This window comes from Citrus clementina, unplaced genomic scaffold, assembly GCF_000493195.1.
Source record: "Citrus clementina cultivar Clemenules unplaced genomic scaffold, Citrus_clementina_v1.0 scaffold_9, whole genome shotgun sequence".
In the NCBI taxonomy this organism is placed as follows: domain Eukaryota; kingdom Viridiplantae; phylum Streptophyta; class Magnoliopsida; order Sapindales; family Rutaceae; genus Citrus; species Citrus x clementina.
Window position 1 is genome coordinate 23,262,748 of NW_006261964.1, and position 24,429 is coordinate 23,287,176.

Consider the following 24,429-nt stretch of genomic DNA (forward strand, 5'->3'; position numbering starts at 1 on the left):
AAGCTTATACATATTATAAGATAATTATAGAATAATAAAGTGATACAATTGTTATGACATATTCACTAAGAAAATAAATTGAGCTAAATAATCCAGTAATTATTTATATTATTAAATTTCAATTAATATTATTCAAATTTAAATATTTATTATTATTTATATTAAATTATTTAAAAATAACTAATTTAATTATTGTAATATAATTAATAATTTAATATTATATTATTTAAGTATTTATTACTAGTTATATTAACTTATTAAAGATTAATTAATATGATTTTATATATTAATCAATATAATACAATTAAATAATACATTATTTAGTTATATATTTAAAATAATAAAAATTAAAATATAATATAATATTATTAAATAATAAATTTATTAATTTATATCAAAATTATAATGTAAAAATAAAAATATTATATTATATAATATAATAATATTATTAAAAAATTATATTCATTTATTATTATTATTAAAAAAAAAAACTAAAGCTAAACCCGCGTCCAATTACTGCATTATGGTAATATTGCACCCTAATGTAGCAGTTTGGTGCTCCAAATACAATCCTATGTAATGAGGGTACCGAAGGCCCTCTAAAATCACTAAATACCTACTCATGAATGACTTTTCATTAATAATTTTTTTTACTCTCACTTCTTTCCCTCTCTCTCTCACGCAACTTTCCCTAAATAAAAGATCTATTCCATCAATTTTTTCTTGTCTTTTCCTATATTTTCTCCTTTAAAACAAGCAGTATGACTTTCCATTAATGATGGCCTACTTGTAAAAGGTCATGACATTAGTCGACCTCCAAGGATAGAAAAGGTTAAAGTGGTTAAAAAAAAAATTGTTAAAGGTAAACGAACAATTTTTACCAAGTAGCAGGAGATTTTTGATAAGTTTTGAAACATGAAGGGGAAATAACTAATTTACTAAAACATGAGGGATCCAAAACTTGAAAGTAAGTAAGATACCCATGGCATAGAATGACACGTGGCATAGCGCAATATCTCCATAACGGCGGTATATATATTCACTCTTTTCAAACACCCAAAAAATTTCAAAAGCGGAACCCAGAAACAATACCTATTTAAAAGTTCAATGTGTCTTGCAGTAGGATTAGCTCGTTACAATACATGGAACGATATATTTTTGATGAAATATATCACTGAAAAAAGAAACCGGAAACAACGTAAAAAAACTGAGTCAGTGTCAAAGAGAGCGACTCGAGGGAAACGATTAAGATGTGGAGGCGGCTGGCTTTACATCTTTCTCCTTTGATCTCTTCCTCAAGATCATCCACTCTTAACCAGGTACATTTACCAAACTCCCTCATACCAATTCACAATCGTTCTTTGTGCATAGTTGTTGAACCTTCTCTAGGTCTCATTAAAAATTCCATATATGAAAATTGAAACATGGTTGGTCAAGACTGCTTACTTAGTCGATCAATTTGGCTGCAGCTTCTTATTTAGTTGCTTGTTATTTGATTCATGAAGTTGTTTGTGATTTCTAGATTGGAGCAGCAAATTGTTATGGCTTGTTAATTCTTGTATTGCTACAATTTTTTGCCTTTATTTTGTTATCCAAAATAGAAATTCCGTTTGTATTACTCAACTGCAGACTGCTTGTAGCCTCAAGAATTGGAAATCATTGTCATTGAATTATTTGGGAAAATTTTAGATGTGAAGATGTCTGGTCAAGGTTTAGCTGATGTTAAATTTATTGAAGTATCTGAATCAAAAAATTGTCCCCTTTATTTTGCTATTTCTTAGTAAATTCATAGAATCTGTAACTGCACATAGATGTATCTAATGTCCATAGTAATTGCTTGAAATTTCTTAAATTTGTACTTCAGATGAAAATTCTTTGGCTACATGATAGACCATTAAGCTTTGCTTGCTACTGGCAGCCTTAAGCTGCATAGCTTATGGGGCAAGCGACAAAATGTGGGTTTCCATGAGTCCAAAATTATTTATGCTGGTATGAAATTTTTCGCATCATAGAACCTCATGTAAGCCTGTTGCTTCTTGGAATTATAGGCACCTTGGTCTATGCTCAGATTTTTGACATCTAAATTGTTTGTGTCTTTCTTGGGTCCGAGTATAATGCATATGGATGAAGCAACAACATGGCATCACAACGTGTGTGTGCGCTGGGCTCTATCTTATGATAAATCCGCTATTCCTAACTGTGCTCATTTGTTTGTAGGAGTTGTAGTCTTTATTCTTTTGCATTCTTCAGGATGTCTCAAACAGTGGATACGGTTTCCAACCAGGATAAATGTTTAAAACTTCAGTTTTAACCCTCAGGATAGTAATTTCAATGGTTTATTTGGTCATCTTACCATATTATATTCTCATTCATAGATGCGGTCAGTACTATGCTCCTGCATGCTAAGGTATTTAAAGGAACCTCAGTTGTTGAACTTGATTGTGATAATCTTTTCTGATACTTTGATGCAGGCAAAAGGTGGATTATTTCCCAAAGGCAAAGTTCTGTTCCTAAGTTTTGTCTTAGTTAGTAACTGTGTACTAGTACTGACACATTAACGGATCTGTATAAATGCTTGTACACTTGCTGACGTGCAAAATTATTATGATGTTCTTAAGATACCATATAATCAAACATAGTTATGAAATTCTCTTTCCTTGATCTCAAGTAGATCTTCTAGGGATTATCTTCAAGGATGTATCATTGTGGTTAACATGTTCCCTGGTTTCTTGTCCCTGAGCTTCTTTGCATCTTCAAAATCGTAATAATCAGTTTTGGCGACTTGCCAGTTTTGAAGAATATTAATCATGTGTTGTCACCTGAAAAAAAAAAGATAGAACTTCTGATGCAATTTTATGTTGAATTTCCGATAGCTTATGCATGATAGAATTTGTTTCTCATGCTCTCAGGTGGTCCTGGCAGTGGAAAGGGTACGCGATGTACAAAAATTGTTAAGAATTTTGGATTGACGCATCTAAGTGCCGGCGACTTATTAAGAAGAGAAATAGCTTCTAACAGTGAATATGGTTACTAATGTCTTATGCTCAACATTGAAATTGTTGAACGGCACATACCTGCAAAACTATTGCATCCTTTGATGATGGGAACTGTGATTTCAGCACCATGATTCTCAACACTATCAAGGAAAAATTGTCCCTTCAGAAGTAACAATCAGCCTCATCCGAAAAGAGATCGAATCAAGTGATAACCATAAATTTCTAACCAATGGTTTCCCATGAGGTGAGGAGAATCGCGCAGCATTTGAACGGATCGTGACTTTTTCTCTATACCTCGTTTATGAAAATGGTTAAATAAATTTGTGCAATTTTCTTTCAGATATTTGTTTTAAGTGATTTTCCAAAAAGTTTGACTAGTCCTTATCTTGCGTATGAATTCAAGGTAATTAAATATCGCTCGATCTTTCAAGAGCAATGAGTGTCATAGTAAAACCATGAGATTTGTTCATAACTAAAAGTAGGCAAATTCCTTGAAAGGGAGAAAACATGACAGAGAAAGCAGTAAATCCTGACAGGGACAATGGTGCTTATTAAATCTTGTCCAATAATAATAATAAAACAGTTGATAATCCATTATTGGACCACTTGATTTTTATTCCCTTCCAAGATACCAATAGCATGAAATGAAAATAACTTGTTCCTAACCTAGATTGGAGCAGAACCAGATATTGTTCTTTCCTTTGCTGGTCCTGAAGAAGAGATGGTGAATAGAGTGCTGAACCACAATAAGGCATGGTTTTCTATTTTACTCATCAATATAGTCAAATCGCGTTGGAACCATTATTAAAAAGTGATGACAGTATAATTCCAGGGCCCAGTTGATTATAACATAGACACAGTCAGGAAACGTCTCAAAGTGTTTAAAGCATTAAAGTGAGTTTAGGTGGAGATAACAATTCTGAAGACTGGGGAAAAATTGGAGATGGTAAGGACGCTTCCCAAAAATTTTGTGGCAGAATTTGAAAAAAATAGAGTTATCCTTATCTGGTGGTTGTTTTACATGATATGTTCTATCTACTTATTTTTTTGTTTTTATCCCTAGAATAAAGGACTTTGCTAAGATAAGACTCCTAGTCTATGTTAGCTTTAAGCCTATATATAATCCTGTAATTTGATTAATAAAGTAGATACGAAAGTGCAGTGTTTACTGTTTCCTTCCTATATTTTGTTACATGGTATCAGAGCTAGGTATTAGTTGAAGGAAACCATGGTAAAAACAGCCATGACTGGCACAAGTAGGAGTATTGACTCTTCCGAATCTGCTGAAACATCTCAGATTCCTTCTCTGTCAACTCCTACAATTGTTCACACTGCAATTACTGAAAATACATCACTTCAAATTACATCCCACAAACTCAACGGAAAGAACTTTCTCCCATGGTCTCGTTCTGTTCAAATGGTAATTCGAGGGCGTGGAAAACTTGGCTATCTCCTTGGCCAAAAGCAAAGGCCAGATGAAAATGATCCTGCATTTCAAACATGGGATGCTGAAAATTCTATCGTTATGGCATGGTTGGTTAACTCAATGGAACCAAACATCGGGCAGACATATTTATTTTACCAAACAGCTGCTGAACTGTGGGAAGCTGTCAAAGAAACTTACTCGGATTTGGAAAATTCATCACAGCTGTTTGAATTGAGGAATATGGCTCGGAACTTGAAACAAGGTGATATGGATGTAACCCATTATTTTAACTCTCTGAAGAATCTTTGGCAGGAATTAGATCTATTCAATGAGTGTGAATGGAGTTGTATTGATGATGGTGCTCGATACAAAAAACTGGTGGATAAAGATCGAATTTATGACTTTTTGGCTGGTCTTAATAAGGAGCTTGATGATGTTCGTGGTCGTATACTTGGCACTAAACCATTACCTTCCATCCGAGAAATCTTTGCTGAAGTCAGACGAGAAGAGAGTCGTAAACGGGTCATGCTTGGGGAACCAAAATCACTTACAGCACCTGAAACGTCTGCTTTGGCTGTTCAGGGATCTAATAATTCCAACAAAGGTGGCCAGCTGTGGTGTGATCATTGCCACAAACCGAATCACACCAAAGAGCGTTGTTGGAGGCTACATGGTAAACCAACAAATTGGAAAGACAATAGAGGCAATAAGCGAAGTCCAAAAGGATTTCAATCTGCAACTGACACTGATCAAAGTGTTCCAAAGGAAGGTGTAAGCAGTGTGATTCCATCATTTACCAAAGAACAACTTGAACAGCTTCAAAAACTTTTAACTCCTATTCATTCGTCCTCTTTGCTGGCCCAAAAAGGTATTTTCCAGATCCCAACAGTTTTTCATGCTTCTGCCAAGGTTCCAGATCCCTGGATCATTGATTCTGGCGCCACAGATCACATGACAGGCTGCATTCATTTTTTCTCTTCTTATGCTCCTGGTCCAGATCATTTTAAAGTAAGGATAGCTGATGGTTCACTTTCAGTTGTTGCAGGGATGGGCACTATAAAGATTACTCCTAGCATAATTCTCAAATCAGTTCTCCATGTTCCTAAATGATCTTGCAATCTACTCTCTGTCAGCAAAATCACTAAAGATCTTAATTGCGTTGCTCATTTTTCGCACTCCTCTTGTGAATTTCAGGACCTAATTTCGGGGAGGAGGATTGGCAGTGCTAGGGAACATGGGGGACTTTACTATTTTGAGGATTTCAACGTGAATAAACAAGCTCATACTGCTGACTGTGGATCTCTTTCTATGTCTAGGGAACAACAAATAATGTTGTGGCATCGTAGGTTAGGTCATCCTAGTTTTCCATATTTAAGAAATTTGTTTCCTGAATTATTTCGTAATAAAGATTCTCTTATGATTCATTGTGAAGTATGTCAATTGGCTAAACATCAGCGTTCCTATTTTCCTTCTCAATCATACAAACCTTCCAGACCTTTTGCAATGATTCATAGTGACATATGGGGACCTTCTCGTGTCTCAAACCTTACGGGTATAAAATGGTTTCTTACTTTTATTGATGATCACACACGAATCTGTTGGGTGTATCTATTAAAGGATAAATCTGACGCAGCACAAACCTTTAAAAATTTTCACTCCATGATCCAAACACAATTCCAAGCCAAAATCCAGATTTTACGTACTGATAATGGTAGAGAATTTTTTAACACTTCTCTTAGTCAATTTCTTTCACACCATGGGATTATACACCAAAGTTCTTGTGTTTATACTCCACAACAAAACGGTGTCTCCGAAAGAAAAAATCGTCATCTACTTGAAGTAGCACGGTCTCTTATGTTCACTACCAATGTACCTAAACAATTCTGGGGAGATGCTATTCTTACGGCATCGTACTTAATTAATCGCATGCCTTCTAAGGTTCTTAATTACCAAACTCCACTTAACATGTTTCTCCAATATTATCCACACACTCGAGTATGTACGGATCTGCCACTTAAAGTCTTTGGTTGTACTTCCTTTGTCCATATCCATAGTTTGGCTCAAACAAAGCTAGATCCTAGAGCTCATAAGTGTATTTTTTTAGGTTACTCAGCCACTCAAAAAGGTTATCGGTGTTATCCTCCTGAACAGCACAAATATTTCATTTCTATGGATGTTACCTTTTTTGAAACTCAGGAAACAGTAAACACTGCACTTTCGTATCTACTTTATTAATCAAATTACAGGATTATATATAGGCTTGAAGCTAACATAGACTAGGAGTCTTATCTTAGCAAAGTCCTTTATTCTAGGGATAAAAACAAAAAAATAAGTAGATAGAACATATCATGTAAAACAACCACCAGATAAGGATAACTCTATTTTTTTCAAATTCTGCCACACTCCCCCTCAAGCTGGACAAAAAACATTGAACATTCCCAGCTTGTCTACCAACTTTTCAAACACTGGTTTGACTAATCCTTTAGTAAGAAGATCTGCAGTTTGTTGAGATGTAGGCACATATGTCATAGAAATTACTCCTTCTTCTATCTTCTCCTTGATGAAATGCCGGTCAACCTCAACATGCTTAGTTCTATCATGATGTACTGGATTATGAGAAATATCTATGGCTGCCTTATTGTCACAATAAAGTTTCATAGGTTGAATATCTGCGATTTTTAGCTCCCCTAATAATAGTTTCAGCCATAACAACTCACAGATACCTTGAGCTACTGCTCTGAACTCTGCTTCAGCACTACTTCTTGCCACAACTGACTGTTTTTTACTTCTCCAAGTTACTAAGTTCCCCCATACAAATGTGCAATAGCCCGACGTAGATCTTCTATCCTTAATTGAACCAGCCCAATCAGCGTCTGTGAAGGCTTCAACACTTCTTGCCTCATTCTTTTTGAAGAGAAGACCTTTTCCTGGAGTTCCTTTAAGATATCTCAGGATTCGATAAACAGCTTCCATATGTTCCTCGCATGGAGCATGCATGAATTGACTTACAACACTAACCGCAAAAGCAATATCAGGTCTAGTGTGGGAAAGATAGATGAGTTTCCCAACAAGTCGCTGATATCTCCCTCTCTCAACAGGAATACTGTCCTTCAAGTCTCCTAATTTCAAATTTGCATCCATTGGTGTGTCTACAGGCTTACAACCTATCATTCCTGTTTCTTTCAAAAGGTCTATAACATATTTCCTTTGAGAAACAGATATGCCTGTGTTATTTCTTGCCACTTCCATGCCTAGAAAGTATCTTAGGGATCCAAGGTCCTTTATGTCAAATTCTATTGCAAGAATTTTCTTCAATCTCTTTATTTCAACAATATCATTCCCAGTCAATATTATATCATCAACATAAACAATAAGAACAGTAATCTTACCATCCTTATGTCTATAAAATAACGTGTGGTCTGTCTGAGCTTGTTTGTATTCTTGCTGTCGTATAGCCCTAGAGAATCTGTCAAACCAAGCTCTAGGTGACTGTTTCAGTCCATAGAGTGATTTTTTCAATCTACACACTAGTCCTCTTCCTTCCTTATCAAATCCAGGTGGCAACTCCATGTAAACCTCCTCTGCTAAGTCTCCGTTAAGAAAAGCATTCTTAACATCTAATTGTTGAAGTGGCCAATCCAAGTTTGCAGCCAAGGATAATAGAACTCGAATTGTATTTAATTTAGCGACTGGAGCAAATGTTTCCTGGTAATCAATCCCATATGTTTGAGTGAATCCCTTTGCTACTAGTCGTGCCTTATACCTCTCTATTGATCCATCAGACCTATACTTGACAGTAAAAACCCATTTACAACCCACTGGAACCTTTCCTTCTGGTTTTTGTACCAGCTCCCATGTTCCCATCTGTTCTAGAGCACTCATCTCCTCTATAACAGCCTGTCTCCACTTCGAGTCTTCTAACGCTTCTTGAATATTCTTTGGAATTTGTACACCTGAAAGATTAGTAACAAATGCTCGAAGAGAAGGTGACAGTCGGTCATAGGTCACATAATTAGAAATAGGATATTGAGCACAAGATCTAATCCCCTTTCTTAAGGCTATAGGAACATCAAGATCAGCAATTTCAGGTTTAAGAACAGTATTTTGAGGCTGTATACCTTCATTCAGTTCGGTCTCTTGACAGTGCTGTCGGTGAACAGATTCCTCAACTCTTTGCGGATTATTCCGTCGTGAATAAACACGTAGCTCTTGTTGTTGCTGTGTTTCTCCCCCTGTCTTGAAATTTTCATCATCAGTAGACTTCATTGGCTGAGATGAATTTTGAGTTGTTTCTGATGAAGACAAATCTGATTGAGACTGACACGGCTGAACAGCAGTGAGTTTAGGTGGAGATAACAATTCTGAAGACTGGGGAAAAATTGGAGATGGTAAGGACGCTTCCCAAAAATTCCCTTCATTAGAACTCTCCCCCTGAAGGGAATTCTGGGCATATCTGGTGGTTGTTTTACATGATATGTTCTATCTACTTATTTTTTTGTTTTTATCCCTAGAATAAAGGACTTTGCTAAGATAAGACTCCTAGTCTATGTTAGCTTCAAGCCTATATATAATCCTGTAATTTGATTAATAAAGTAGATACGAAAGTGCAGTGTTTACTGTTTCCTTCCTATATTTTGTTACAAAGTTGGATGTCACAACTTCCAAATTTGTTAAAAGGAATTTAACCGGACTCTGAAATTTGATACTCCATTCAAGGATGTGGGTTCACTTATTTGCATTAATTCCTGCCCACCCCCTTTCCCGTGCTTCTCTTTTCCCTTTATGAACGAGTTCATAGAGATTTTTTTTTTCCTTTTTATTTACAACTATAGTTGGTCTTACGGTAAATTGATTGAGTGTTACTCAGTCGTAATAACAGAAGGTTTTGTCTGCAGATCAATGCGGTGGGGAACAGTTAATGAAATTTTTGAACAAGTTCGTGCAGCTTTTGCTGTAGTTGAGGTAATTTTCTTGGTGTTTAATTTTACTTTTTTGTGCTCTTTGACAATTGGCTTCGTCTTTTAAATAATATCAGCTGCTTCGTTCTTGTGACGAAACGGATTATATAATATTTGTACATTATTATTACTTGATTATATCACAATATTTTAGGCCAGATCTATTCACTCATCTCCATGCTTATGTTTCTGTTAAGATGACGTGGATTAATTGGATAACGACAGTTTTCGCAAGGACTGGATATTCTTGGCACCAAATCTGTGGAGGCATAGTTACCATGCCAGAGGGTAACAATTTCTTTAACTCTGTTCAAGCACTTTGTTCAGAAAATATAAACAGTGACTGTTCTAGTTCAGCCTTTTCTTTTCTCTTGGTGAATAAAAGGAAAAGAGCTGTATCATTCACTCAATGATTGAATTTTCAATTATCTTTTTTTTTTGTTTTTTGTAATTCTGTTTTCGGTCAGTTAGTGTGCAATTTGTGTTGATGCTTTCATCTGCAACGAACGATCAGTAGAAGAGAGTTTTGTAACATCAGCTAATACTGAGATCCTGAAACTAATTTCTTTTGATTCAATCAGGATCTTATTCAACTTACTTTGCTAGAAGTGTTTTAAAATGTTATGAAATGATTGTCCGCGGACATTGAAACCTGCGGCTTTGCAAGTGTGGTTGCTTTACACTCCGTGTTTCAATAATAATAGGGCATGGACACATGAACAGGCACCCCATGTAACAGATAGATCATGGATCTTATAAAATAGCTTCACTAAGAATAGCACCAATCCATTGCCATTCAATGGATCTTAGGAGGAATCATGCGTATAAGAAATACCAAAAACTGAAGGGTAAGCCTCTTTTCAGTTTTGAACATCAGGTATTCTCCCCAGTGTTTACTGTCATCGGAACTCAAAGAACCCAGAATCATGATTAGGCCTAACGGCCATGTCTATTGAAAAAACTCAAATGCAACTGCATACAGTGAGAATAATCTTCTTCTATTTCCAGTTCTTTGCTATTATCAATAATAGTAAGCCAAAAACCTGTTTTGCAACCTAAAATCCGTTACTAAGGAGGTTTATAACATCAAATAATAAAATCTTAGTTCAATTCTTTTCCTCTTTGGTCAAATGTGATTAATCATTAGATTATTGGAAGAAGCGGATCTTGGTTGCCCATGATTCACATTAAGTCCATTAAATAATGTGAAAATATAAGGATAAATGATCGTTTAGTCTGTATTTTTAGTTAATTGTTTGTTCAGTTTTAATATTTACTAAAATGCCTCGAGACACCCATTGCTTTCAAATAGGCCTCAACAATTTTTTTGAGATATTAATGAGAAGAAAAAAATATTAATTTATTAAATTAACCTTAAAAATATTATAAAAATTACTTTTGGAATTAACTTGGTAAATTAAGTTTTTGTTGCAAGATATTAAACATTATTTTAAATTAGTCAATATTAATTTATTTATAAATAATTGTTAGTAAGATTATTGCACATATACAAAAAATACTAGTTCTTCTATACTGAATTTTTTTTAGTTAATTTGCTAATTGACTTTTTTAGAGATAGATTAATTAATATAAAAAATATTGTTGCAAGGCCATTATTGTAAAAGTAAAGAAAAGGAAGCACAAAAATGTAACATAATCAGCTATACGGTGTCTTGATACAATTTTTTAAAATACAAGGAATAAATAAATACTTAAATTAAAATATAAAAACTAAACTAGCATTCACTCAAAAGACAAAATTTACATATCGAATGCAACTAAAAGCTTCATTACACTGCACTACATTCAAAAGATGTCTGATCAATGAAAGGTACATGAAATAAACCTACGAGAAATAGAGTCCAGCTATGTTACCACTGTTGTAACATACCACATTCTTTTGTCTTTTCCTAATCCACCGTTAGATTTAACTCAAAATGAGTGCAATGGCTAAGATGTTTCTGTTGGGTTATTAACCTTATACTCCCTAATGTTTGCTACAAAATCACAAAAGTGTCAAAGTTTAAAATATTGACACATAAATCCATAAATTTACAATTTATTAGTCAATAATATTAAAACATTTTAATTATAATAAAAATATAATTAAATAATGTATTACTTAATTATATTATAACATTTAGTAAGTAAAAATTGATTATTATTTAATAAGCTAATATTACTAATAATAAATGCTTAAATATTATATAAAAATAAAATTAAAACATTATATTACATTATTTAATTATACTATAGTAATTAATATATAAAATTGATTATTATTTAAAAATTTAATATAACTAATAATAAATACTTAAATAATATATAAAAATAACAATATAATATAATATAATATTATTTAATTATATTATAATAATTAGTATATAAAAATTAGTTATTTTTAAATATTTAATATAACAAATAATAAATACTTATATATTAATAAAGTTTAATCATATTAATTTAAAATTAATAGTAATCTAAATAATGATATAAAATATTATTACATATATTACAATTCATATTGCACCAAATATGATATTATATTACAGTTTAATACACCTTAATGACACACACTGTAATACAATGCAACTAATGCAATACAATATATTGTGTTAAATGACCTAGTTAATTTTATCGATAAATTGATTTATTCTTATATTTGAATTAATATATTTAAATTAATAATCTTTCTTATTAATTAATTAATTAATTTAATATATAGTAAATGTATTAATTACAAACCATATTTTATGATAAATATGAGTATGAGTTTGATCTCTTATTCCTAATTTGTAGTTCATATTTTTTCATAATACTTATTCAATATACAATAAATAATTTCAATATGCAATAAACACATATTAATTTACTAATTAATAATTTTTTATTATTTAATAAGAAGGTATCAAAAAGTGAGAGGGGGTGGCAACTTGCTCATCATTTATTCTTACATCTATGAGCTTGATGAATAAGTTTAGAAGCTTTTAATAATAATTTGGAGGCAAAACCATTTTATGCTCCACCCTTATTTGAGAATCTTTTTCACATCTCATGTCCAATAATTTTGAGTTAGTGATAGAATTTAGTTGCTAATTGCTAGAGATATGGAACAGAAACTAGTGAGTTCAATCAATTTTTTATATCATTTTAATTAATTTATTTAGTACAAATAAAAAATTAGTTTTATCAAGGATATATTTAACATTTAGGTAAGTGCATGGAGTAAATTTTCTTTTTAAAACTTTGATGATGGGTGTGTGAATTAATAATTAAAAAATACACTCATCTTTTGATTTAAGTTTAAAAAATTCAAAATAAGTAGGATTAATGAGTCAAAATTTATGATTATCTGATTGCTTTCTAATTTTAGAATAAAATAGGGATTGTAGTGTAATTAACCCAAAAGGATAAAAAAGTGTGGTATGTTACCACTGTGTTAACATAGCAGGATCTCGAGAAATATTGTTTAGACCTTATTGCAATTAAACACTGTTCATATTTTGTCTTATATTATTCAATATATTACAATAAATTTAAATTTATTAAATATTAATTTTATATTTTATTGAAATAAAAATTAAATATAAATATAAAATTATTAAAAAAACTTAAATATTTAATAAGTAAATGATAATACATTATTTTACTTTAAATATGTAAAAAGTATTTTCATTTTATTTAATAATTCATTATTTACTGATATAGTACATTTAAATATAATCTTAAATTGAGCAATTATATTCACTATTAATAAATAAAAATAATTATATTATATTATATAATTATATAATATTATATTCTTACAATGTAGTTTTAAATTATACTATATTTTAATAATTAATATATAAAAATAAGCAATATAATAAAATCATAACAACAATATAATAATATAATGTTATACTATTTTATAATAGTATATTATTAAATCATTTTTATATTATAAAAATTAATATATAAAATAATTATTTAATAATTATTTTAAAATTTAAATAAATTTTAAGTATTACTAATTTAATTTAATATTAGTACAATATAATATTATTTTATATAAAATAATCCACACTGTGCCAAAAATACAGTGCGGGGCAAACGCACTCATTGTTCATAATTGGGGGTAAATTTTTAATTTCTTTATCTCTCCCTCAAAGGTTTTGGGCTATGCTAACACCGCTCTTGAGTTGAGTTGAGTTGAGTTGAGTTCATATATTTGCTTCTGTAATCTCTGTTTGCTAGTGTTAGTGAGAAAGGAGAGATGGGTTTGAAGCGAATAATAAAGAAGGGTTTGGGATTAGGAGAAATGGGATTCACCAAAGGTGGCGGTAACATCAACTGGTTCCCCGGCCACATGGCTGCCGCCACCCGCGCCATCAAACACCGCCTCAAGATCTCCGACCTCGTCATCGAAGTCCGTGACTCTCGGGTCCGTGCCCATCAACTTTTTATTCTTTATATGTATTTTATTTATTTATTTTTTATAATCTCTTATTTTACATTGTTGTGTTTTTTTTTTTTTTTTTTTCCCATAAACAGATTCCTCTGTCTTCTGCCCACCCTGGCCTGCAGCCACAGCTCTCCGCTAAACGCCGTGTCATTGCTTTAAACAAGAAAGATTTGGCCAATCCCAACATTTTGAATGTAGTTAGCCTCCTTTGCTGCTTCTTGTTTAATGTTTTGGATTCAATTGCATTGAATATGAATATTATCTTGATTATGTGTATATGATCTTTTTTTTTTTTAATTCTTGTAGAAATGGGTTCGTCATTTTGATTCGTGCAAGCAAGATTGTATAGCGATAAACGCACATAGTAGGAGTTCTGTTCAAAAGGTTAGTTACTATCTTAGTGTATGATTCCACTTTATTTTAAAGTATTATGCTTTACAAATTATTGGTAGTTTAAGCTACCAAATTGAAAAAAGCATATAACTTGCTACTTGAAGCTTTAAAAGCGACTTGGACCGTTATACTATGAGAGAGTGGAATAGAGAGATTTTTGGTTAAACTTTTTTATTTCAATTTAACTATACACATGCTAATTAAATGGTGCAAAGTTTCTTTATAAGTAAAAATATAGCATGGTAGAGGTTGGAGATGTGATAGTCAGTATGGTAGCATTTATACTCGATGCTTCTCGGCTTTATTTGGTTCACTTTCATGCCTGCTGATAATGTTTCTTCCTGGTTCATGTAATGAAGCTTCTTGAACTTGTGGAGTTGAAACTAAAGGAAGTGATTTCAAGGGAGCCCACTCTCCTTGTAATGGTTGTGGGTGTTCCTAACGTCGGGAAATCGGCTTTAATCAACTCAATTCATCAAATTGCATTGTCTCGTTTTCCTGGTAAGATGTTATTAAGTTTTCTGTTAATTCAATATGATGTTATGTTCTGCGAATTGTGATGGGTCTGAGTTTGGAATTCAATTTTGTTAATAAGCATGTTTGTCCGGAAAGTCATGCCTATTGAGCAATAACAGTTTGGAATGTTTTACATAGTGCAGGAGAAAACTAAGCGAGCTACGGTTGGACCATTGCCTGGTGTCACTCAAGATATTGCAGGATTCAAGGTCTGGTCTCCCTCTCTTTTTCGTTTTGAGTTTCTTGGGCATCATGCCATGAAGTTATTTGTACCGTCTCATCCTGCCACTCTCCATTCCTTCTTTCCTCTCTCTTTCTCTTATCATGCTTGCGTGCAAACACATGCCTATTTCTCTTTGAACTAGCTGGAACTTTGGTGAAGTAGTAACTTTGTCACAGCATTCATCTTCCCATGGTGTGGAATTACAATTTGAACCAAAAACTTAAGCCCTGACACATTCCATCATGTTCAAGGCATGCTGATTAAATGAAAAACAATCAATTAGAGGCACAGAAACACAATTTAAATTTTTTGGTGTTTTGGGGGTGAGGCGCCAGGGCAAAACTAGGCAGGAGTCTGGCTGCATCCGGTATATGAGAACTGAACTTTCAATCGGCTTGTTGTCTTATGCCTATATACCTGCTGACTAACACAGCCCAAACGGGGTGGTGTGTGGGGGTTTGGGGAGAGTGGTATTGAGGGAGATGGATTCAAACACTAGACCACTTGTTTTGAACTACCTCTCATATCATGTTAAGTTAACACTTGGGTCAAACGTTTAAGCTAGTATATATGGCCCGTTTTTATTTTTATTTCATTTTTCATATTATAATTATTATCAGCAGCTAGATTTTGAGGCTTTTTATGTGAGTTGGTGTAGACATCTTTCCATGTGGCCTTTAATTAAAGAGTGTTTTCTTTCTTTTCTTTTCTTTTTTAATATATTTTTTAATTTAAAAAAAAACAGCAAAAGAAGTGTTGTGTACCTTTTCTCAGATCGTTGCTCCTGGACTCCTTATGTCAGACATGTTTCTGGTATAGATGTAGCTGTAAAAAAGGGCAAGTTCTTACAATTTTCTTTTCTTTGTTTCTTAGATTTGAATTTGAACTATTTTCCCTTCCTGGTATGTATCTTTCTCCATAGTCTTCCTATCTTATTATAAGGCCAATAAAAAATCTGGTTAGTTTCAAGAAGGGGAAAAATAAAAATTTCTCTCTGGCTTTATGCTGGTGATCAATGTCTTGCATTTTTGTGTATTAATGTTGTCTTATTCAATTTAATACAGATTGCTCATCGGCCTAGCATATATGTTCTAGACACGCCAGGTGTATTGGTTCCAAGTATCCCAGATATCGAAACAGGGTTGAAACTGGCTCTTTCAGGTTGAAACCTCTTTCAAAACCACATTTTTCTTTAATTTTTTTCATATTATTATATTCTTTTTAATGCCATCTGGTTTACTTGTCGTATATATCAATATCAGAGCATGTATTAGTTTTTCAACAATTCTGCTGAAATTAATATTACTTCACTACCTTGTAGCAACTATTGAAATGCTTTTGACTTTATTTATGCCTTTTTTTTTCCCTGCAATGGAGAACGTAATTTGGCAAGTTGCTGCAGAAAATATACGAAATGATATGTTTTTATTCATGTATGTTGAGGCTTTGTTTTTCCGTGGGTGTTTCATTTCAAATTAGATCCTGATAAGCCCAGAACTGAAATGGTTAAATAAACAACCCAGTTGAGAGCAGAGTGTTGTTGGAAGTAGGAAAACTTGTATTTATCAACAGAAATAAACCCAAAACACCCAAGCATTCGAGAGGCTTGGTATCTCTCCCAAAATGAGCAAGCTCACTACAAAATAATTCTCTGGATCCCCCCCCCCCCCCAAAAAACCAGCTCCTCCCATATAACCTCCTCACTTCTACACCAAAATAGAATAACAGAAAAACTCTAACAAATTATCAAAACCGAAAACCATCAACTTATTACTAACAGAAATGCATAACAAACTCCTCTCTCTATACTACTTAATGCCACGTCAGCCACGATGGGTATTTCTAGAATTACCCTTGCGCCTTGCATATGTGAAACGCACTTGTGGCCTAACATTACCATCCGCCCAAACTTTCACCTTGTCCTCAAGGTGGAAATCGGGAAATTGTTGTTGGATCAGATGAAAATCCTCCCAAGTTGCCTCAAACTCAGGCAAGGATTTCCATTTGAGCAGCACCTCCACTTCACTGGATTGACCATTAATCTTAGGACGAACTCCCAACAATTTTTCAGGTTCCACCACGAGTTCAAGCTCAGGAGTCAACTGTGGGGGGATAGTGGGGGAAAAGGATGACACACCAAGTGCTGCCCTCAATTGCGAAACATGAAAGACAGGGTGGAGTTTTGCTGTTTGAGGCAGTTCTAGTTTGTATGCCACCTTCCCGATACGCTGAAGAACCTTAAATGGACCGTAGTAACGTGCAGCTAATTTCTCAAACTTACGTTGAGCGAGGGAGCGCTGCCAGTAAGGTCTTAGTTTCAGAAATACCAAATCACCTGCATTGAAATCTACATGATGGCGCTTTTGATCAGCTTGCAACTTCATCCGCTGCTGGGCACGAAGCAACTGCATCCTCAGATCGTCCAGTATGGCATCACGATCCTCCATTAACTGTTCCACCAAAGATACCGAAGCAGCTCCTTGCTCAAACCGAATAAGAGGGGGTGGATCCCTTCCATAGAGAGCACGAAATGGAGTACAACGTGTAGAAGAGTGGAAGGAAGTATTATACCAATACTCAGCCCATGCCAACCAGCGAGCCCAACTTCGAGGTTTTCCAGAAGCAAAGCAGCGTAGATATGTTTCCAGACAACGATTGACAACTTCTGTTTGTCCATCAGATTGTGGATGATAGGCAGTGCTTCTTTTGAGAGTAGTTCCCTGTAGCTTGAACAATTCACTCCAAAAATGGCTCAAGAATATCCTATCTCGGTCAGAGATAATTGACTGTGGTATTCCATGAAGCCTAACAATTTCACGAACAAAGACTCTAGCAACCGAAACAGCAGAAAAAGGATGTTTCAATCCTATAAAGTGAGCATACTTACTTAGCCTGTCTACCACTACTAAGATGGCATCCCACCCTTCAGAACGAGGCAGCCCCTCAATAAAATCAAGTGTGACTTCCTCCCAAACCTGGGCTGGTAGTGGAATAGGTTGAAGTAACCCCGCGGGAGTAGTGGCCAAGTACTTATTCTGCTGGCAGGTGGTGCATTCCCGTACAAATCTGGTGACATCCTTGCGCATACCTATCCAATACAATTCTGCTGCTAAGCGTAGGTAAGTTTTTGTTTCTCCCGAATGTCCCCCAATCGGAGTGGTGTGAAACTCTCCTATGAGAGCAGAAAGAAGTTTAGAAGTCTGAGAAATAACCAGCCGACTCTTGTAGAACAATACTCCATGCTCAACTGAGAACCCCACATGAGATTGTGTACCCGAAGTTATGTCTTCCCTTAGTTTCTTCAGAAATGTATCCTCTGCCAACTCAACCTTTAAGGAATCCCAATGTTGCCACTGAGGAATCGCCAAGGCTGAACACTCTGCTGGTTCTGTTAAGCGTGAGAGTGCATCCGCTACTCGATTACTTGCCCCACTACAATATTGAATATCGAAATCATATCCCATGATTTTGGTGATCCATTTTTGATATTCAACTCCAACAATCCTCTGCTCCAAAAGGAATTTTAAGCTTTGTTGGTCTGTTCGCACAATGAATCGCCTTCCCAGCAAGTACGGCTGCCATTTCAGGATTGCAAACACTATGGCCATTAGTTCTTTCTCATATATGGACTTAAGGCGAGCCCGGGGCCCCAAAACTTGGCTGTAGTAAGCTACTGGTTGTTGCCCCTGTAGTAGAACAGCCCCTAACCCAAAACCAGATGCATCAGTCTCAACAATAAATGGCTTTGTGAAATCAGGCATTGCCAACACAGGGACTGAAGACATCGCTTGTTTGAGTTCTTCAAATGCCGCTGCAGCTTCTGAACTCCACCCAAACCTATCTTTCTTGAGCTGATCAGTCAAAGGCGATGCGATTCTAGCATACCCAGCCACAAACTTTCTATAATACCCCGTCAATCCCAGAAATCCCCTTAATGCTTTCAGATTAGTGGGCGTCGGCCACGAGTTCATGGCCTGGATCTTACTTGGATCCGCTGCCACCCCTTGTCCAGAGATGATATGGCCTAAGTATGCCACTTGAGTCCTTCCAAACTCACATTTTTTTCGGTTGGCATAAAGGCTGTTGGCCTGCAATATTCCCAAGACGAGAGCCAAGTGCTGCTGATGGGATTCCATTGAAGGGCTGTAAATTAGAATGTCATCGAAGAACACTAGCACAAACTTCTGAAGATAAGGCCGGAAGACATCATTCATCAAGGATTGGAAAGTCGCCGGGGCATTCGTTAGTCCGAAAGGCATGACGAGGAACTCGTAGTGGCCATCACGCGTTCGAAAAGCAGTCTTATGGACATCCTGACTACTGACTCTGATTTGATGGTAGCCCGACTTTAAATCTAGCTTGGAAAAAATTCTGGCACCATGTAACTCATCTAGGAGTTCGTCAATGACAGGGATGGGATACTTATCTGGTACCGTCGCTTTGTTGAGAGCCCTGTAATCCACACAAAAACGCCACGATCCGTCTTTCTTCTTAACCAACAAAACTGGGCTCGAGAATGGACTATTGCTGACTTGGATTATTCCCGCATCTAACATCTCCTGAATCAGTCTTTCAATCTCATCTTTCTGGGCATGAGGATAGCGGTATGGTCGGACACTAACAGGTTGACTGCCATCTTTGAGCAAAATGGAATGCTCATGTCCCCTGGTAGGTGGTAAGCCCATGGGCATGTTAAAAACCAATTCGTATTCTGCTAGGACTTGGTTTAGATCCGTTGGCACCTCAGGGCTCACTTCGCACAAACCTTCAAATTGATTACATTCCACCAGAATTCCAGCTCCCTCGTGTTTAATGGTGCGCATCATTGCCTTCAATGAAACCAAATTTTTGCCAAGGGAAAGATCCCCTCGTAGAGTAACAGATTCATTTCCGACCATGAACTTCATCACCTGTGTCTTCCAATTTGTGTGTGTCATCCCCAAAGTTTCAAGCCACTGTACTCCTAATATAACATCCGAGCTCCCCAACCCAAGCGGCAAGAATTCCTCTACAATATCTATTCCCTGTAGATGAATAGTCACTCCCCGACATAAACCTTCTCCCTTTACAGCCGCTTCAGTACCCATGGTCACCCCATAAGCCCCAGTTTTAACAATGGGTATCTGCATCTTACTAACCAAATCTAGAGAAATAAAATTGTGGGTTGCACCTGAATCAATCAGTACCACCACCTCTTGCTCCCCGATAGTCCCTTTAAGCTTCATCGTCTTTGGTGTAGTCAGACCAACCACCGAGTTAAGGGAGACCTCTACCACTTGATTAATTTCGGCCGTTTCCAGTTCGGGATCGACTTCACCCGAACCTTCTTCCTCTTCCTGCTCTGCTTCGTCCATGTCGTAGGTGAGAAGGACAGTCAATTCTTTCTTCTTGCAGCGATGCCCAGGTGCCCACTTTTCATCACATCGATAACAGAGTCCCTTCTCTCTTTTCTTCTGTAATTCTGAATCGGACAACCGCCTAATCTCTCCCGAAAATTGAGCCGTGTTGTGAGTTGCCCCAATCGAAGGTCGCGAAGCTTCAGAATGGAGGTTCACACCTCGTGTTGACCCTCCTACTCGATGAAACCCACTGTCTGCTTTGTGGGTCTTGGTCACCCATAGTTTCTCCTCAATCTTTTGGGCTAAGTCCATGGCCCGGCCCAAATTACTGGGTTCCATGATCCGAACCTCGACCCGGATTTCAGGCTTCAATCTGTTGATAAAATTTCCCAGAGCTAGTTCGTCTGTAATGTTCTCCAACGGCGCCGACAGTTCGATGAATTTTCGGCGGTATTCTCGCACACTGCTACCTTGAGTAAGGGCTAGCCATTGTTCATAGAGGGAACCCGCTTGGATTACTCGGAATTGTTTCAAGATTAGGACCCTCATCTCTTCCCAAACCGCTATGGATCTCTTCCTATTCTCCCATTGATACCACAACAGAGCATCTCCCTCGAAAGCTATTATTGCCGCCTCAAGTTTTTTCTTCATTGGATAATCGATTTACGGAAAAATATCGTTCAGCCTTCAGAATCCAGCCATCCGGATTTGAGCCATCGAACAGTGGCATTTCAAGTTTCCGGAATCGGAAATCATGGCGAGTTCCGCCTGAGCTCGACCCACCGCCGAAGTTGGGACTGAGCATCTTTTCCCCTTTATACGAGTTCGAACCTCCCGTATCCTCCTGAAGTTTGATGAACTGTTCGAATCGTTTGTTCATCGTCTGTATTTCATCCTTCAACGATCCCATTTCCCGTTGAAACTCCTCCTGCGCAGCAACCATTGCCTCCTCCATGGAATCCATTCGTTGAGCAACATTTTTGCCAGTCATTTTCAAGGTACGTGAATGCTCTGATACCAATTTGATAAGCCCAGAATTGAAATGGTTAAATAAACAACCCAGTAGAGAGCAGAGTGTTGTTGGAAGTAGGAAAACTTGTATTTATCAACAGAAATAAACCCAAAACACCCAAGCATTCGAGAGGCTTGGTATCTCTCCCAAAATGAGCAAGCTCACTACAAAATAATTCTCTGGATCCCCCCCCCAAAAAACTAGCTCCTCCCATATAACCTCCTCACTTCTACGCCAAAATAGAATAACAGAAAAACTCTAACAAATTATCAAAACCGAAAACCATCAACTTATTACTAACAGAAATGCATAACAAACTCCTCTCTCTATACTACTTAATGCCACGTCAGCCACGATGGGTATTTCCAGAATTACCCTTGCGCCTTGCATATGTGAAACGCACTTGTGGCCTAACAGATCCATGACTTTCTTTTGCTGGGATTCTGTTAACGAGGTGTATTTTGTTATAATTAAATATCTTAATCTATAGGATTGACCAATTGGGGTCTCTTATCCTACCAATGTTTTGTACTCATAAGCAAGTGCTACCTTCATGATCTCTGTATAAGTATCTTATGAAAACTTGAGGCATTTGTCCCTCATACTTTCACCAATTTATATGGATTGTGAATAGAGTTGTGTTTCTATTGTGAAAATAGCATGTGGATGTCTCCTTAAACTTGGAATAAACTGTCTAGTGGCTGTTGGGCTTCATTTTCATAATTTTATTTTTATATTTTGAAATCATAAAGGCTTTAGAAAACAATTTTGGTATGTACTTCAAAAAATGCGTCTTGTTGGGGGAAGGGGGGGGGGGGGGGGGGGGGTGGAACTCCAAGTTTACGTTAAAGTTGGGATTATAACTTATATTTTGGGAAACAAACTTAGCTTTTCCATGAGAACAGCTGTTGTACTCATTTTAATAAAAATACTGAAACATATTTCTATTGTTTTTAGTTTTAGAAAACTATTTTTATAGAGCATATCAAACAAGCTCTCCAATCTCAGATAAACCAAATTCAAACCTATGTGATTTTTTTTTTAAAGTACTATTTTGAGAACGATACCAAACACACCCACCATATTTTTGCTAAAACTTTTCTTGGAAATTAGTTTATTTGCGTACTATGTTTCTAGTTATGATTTGGTGTGGTGGCATCTGAGAATCTTGTCACCACACACATGCACAATCTCGCACATCAAGCCACATCATATTAGTTGTCTGTATCTTGCTTTTCCTGTAAAATAATTTGTGTACTATAATGGATTTGCAGGTTCTATTAAAGATTCAGTTGTGGGTGAGGAGCGCATTGCTCAATACTTGCTCGCAGTTCTAAATACCCGAGGCACTCCCCTTCACTGGAGGCACCTGAATAACAGAACAGAAGTGAGTCAGAGTGAAACTGAGATCAAGCATGAGTATAATCTTAAAGATCTTCGCCCAAAGAGGAGGAAACCGCCTAATGCATCTGATGTGACGTACATTGAGGTAATGAAGGTCTGCTCCTATAATGTGGGATGATCAAAGCCATCACAAACTGTTTTTTGCTGAAAATTATCCTCCCTAATGTTTTCTTGGTCCGTAAGAATTGTGCCTTTATTTCCTAAAAGTCATTTTTGTTCACTTTTCCATTATCTGTATTAGTCTTTTACTATAAAAAAGGTGATCCTCAAGGTATTTCACCATCTAATAAAGAGAAACGTGGTACTATAGACCACGAGGTTTGTAGAAATCACCCTTATAAAATTGTCCCATTTTATCCATTGGAGATTGTAGATTGGACTGTGCTAGGAATCCAGCACCGCAGAGTCGTGCGAAGCCATTGTAAGGCTTCAGGCGGGTCTGTTATATGTGATCATGACCGTAGAGAAAATGCATGAAACTCAACAAAACTCATCAAATTGGAGATTGTTTGTAATTCATCTTAACTTTCTCTGTCATCAATCAAGTTTAGAAATTTTAGAAAATTATTATCAATTATGTTTAATGAATGAAAATTCAAAGAATATGTTTCTTTCAATTTCTGAATATTTCTTTTTTATGTATTGATTAGTGTTAATTTCGAAGAGTAGACCTCTCTAACTTCAATAAAGAGATTGTAAAATTTACCATGAAGAGAACCCTCAAGAATTTTGTGTGAAGGGTTGTGTTTCGAATTGGTATTTGTGAACAATGTAAATTTTAGCTGTGTGGTAGTCCTGAGCACTCTTTTTGTTTTGTAATTATTTTTATATCCTTGGTTATTCCTGACCTTCCACCACCTGTTCACTTCCAGGATCTTGTGACAGGAGTCCAACGTGCACTACATGTATCTCTGTCCGAATTCGATGGTAATGTGGAAGATGAGAATGACTTGGAAAGCTTAATTGAACAGCAGTTTGAAGTGCTGCAGAGGGCCTTGAAGATACCTCACAAAGCATCAGAGGCTCGGTTAATGGTATCAAAAAAGTTTCTTACTTTATTTAGGACTGGTAAACTCGGTCCTTTCATTCTTGATGATGTCCCTGATGCCAACTCTGGCTTTTGAATTTGTCTTGGGGACCTTTGCTAAAGATTTTAAGATCAACCTGATAGCTAGGTTCCAAGTCCAATCTTCCGTAATCTCTATCAAATGCCAGCCTTGTATACTAGTCATGTCCCATAACATAGGCATATAGGCAGCACATTCACATTTATTTATTTAGGTTAGCATTTATCAATTTAGGGTTTTCCCTTCATTCAAAACTATGATTTTTGTATGCATTTAGATCACATAACTGAGTCTACATGCAAATATGCAAGAATCTCTACAACCTATACTTCAGGTAGATAGCTTAACACAATTGATTACCTTAATTATCCTCCAACATCTTTTAATATGCATGATTGTACGGAAACCCATTTGCTTTATCGAATGTACTTCGCACCAATCAAAATCATAATATACATGAATGTTCTTATCCTTTACAAAGGTTAGGCTCTGTTTGGTACCAAAGTGACGTAGTTTTCAAGTAACAATAGTTGAGAAAAAACAACAATAATTATATATGAAATGAAAGTTGACCACGTATGGTAAATATAATTTCAAATAATAATTTTGATAAAAATGATAAAGATATTATTAGTTTTTATTAAATTATTA

General features: G+C 35.7%; 1 protein-coding gene across 1 annotated transcript; it reads left to right on the forward strand.

Annotated features, from left to right (window-relative positions):
* Nucleotides 1–13,477: 13,477 nt before the first annotated feature.
* On the forward strand, nt 13,478–24,206 carry LOC18031685 (short integuments 2, mitochondrial). The gene is made up of 9 exons (XM_024181326.1): nt 13,478–13,497; nt 13,617–13,803; nt 13,914–14,018; nt 14,131–14,208; nt 14,577–14,718; nt 14,872–14,942; nt 16,021–16,117; nt 22,582–22,796; nt 23,584–24,206. The coding sequence occupies exons 2-9, from the start codon at nt 13,636–13,638 to the stop codon at nt 23,833–23,835; spliced, it is 1,128 nt and encodes a 375-aa protein (XP_024037094.1). The 5' UTR covers nt 13,478–13,497; nt 13,617–13,635; the 3' UTR covers nt 23,836–24,206.
* Nucleotides 24,207–24,429: the final 223 nt, after the last annotated feature.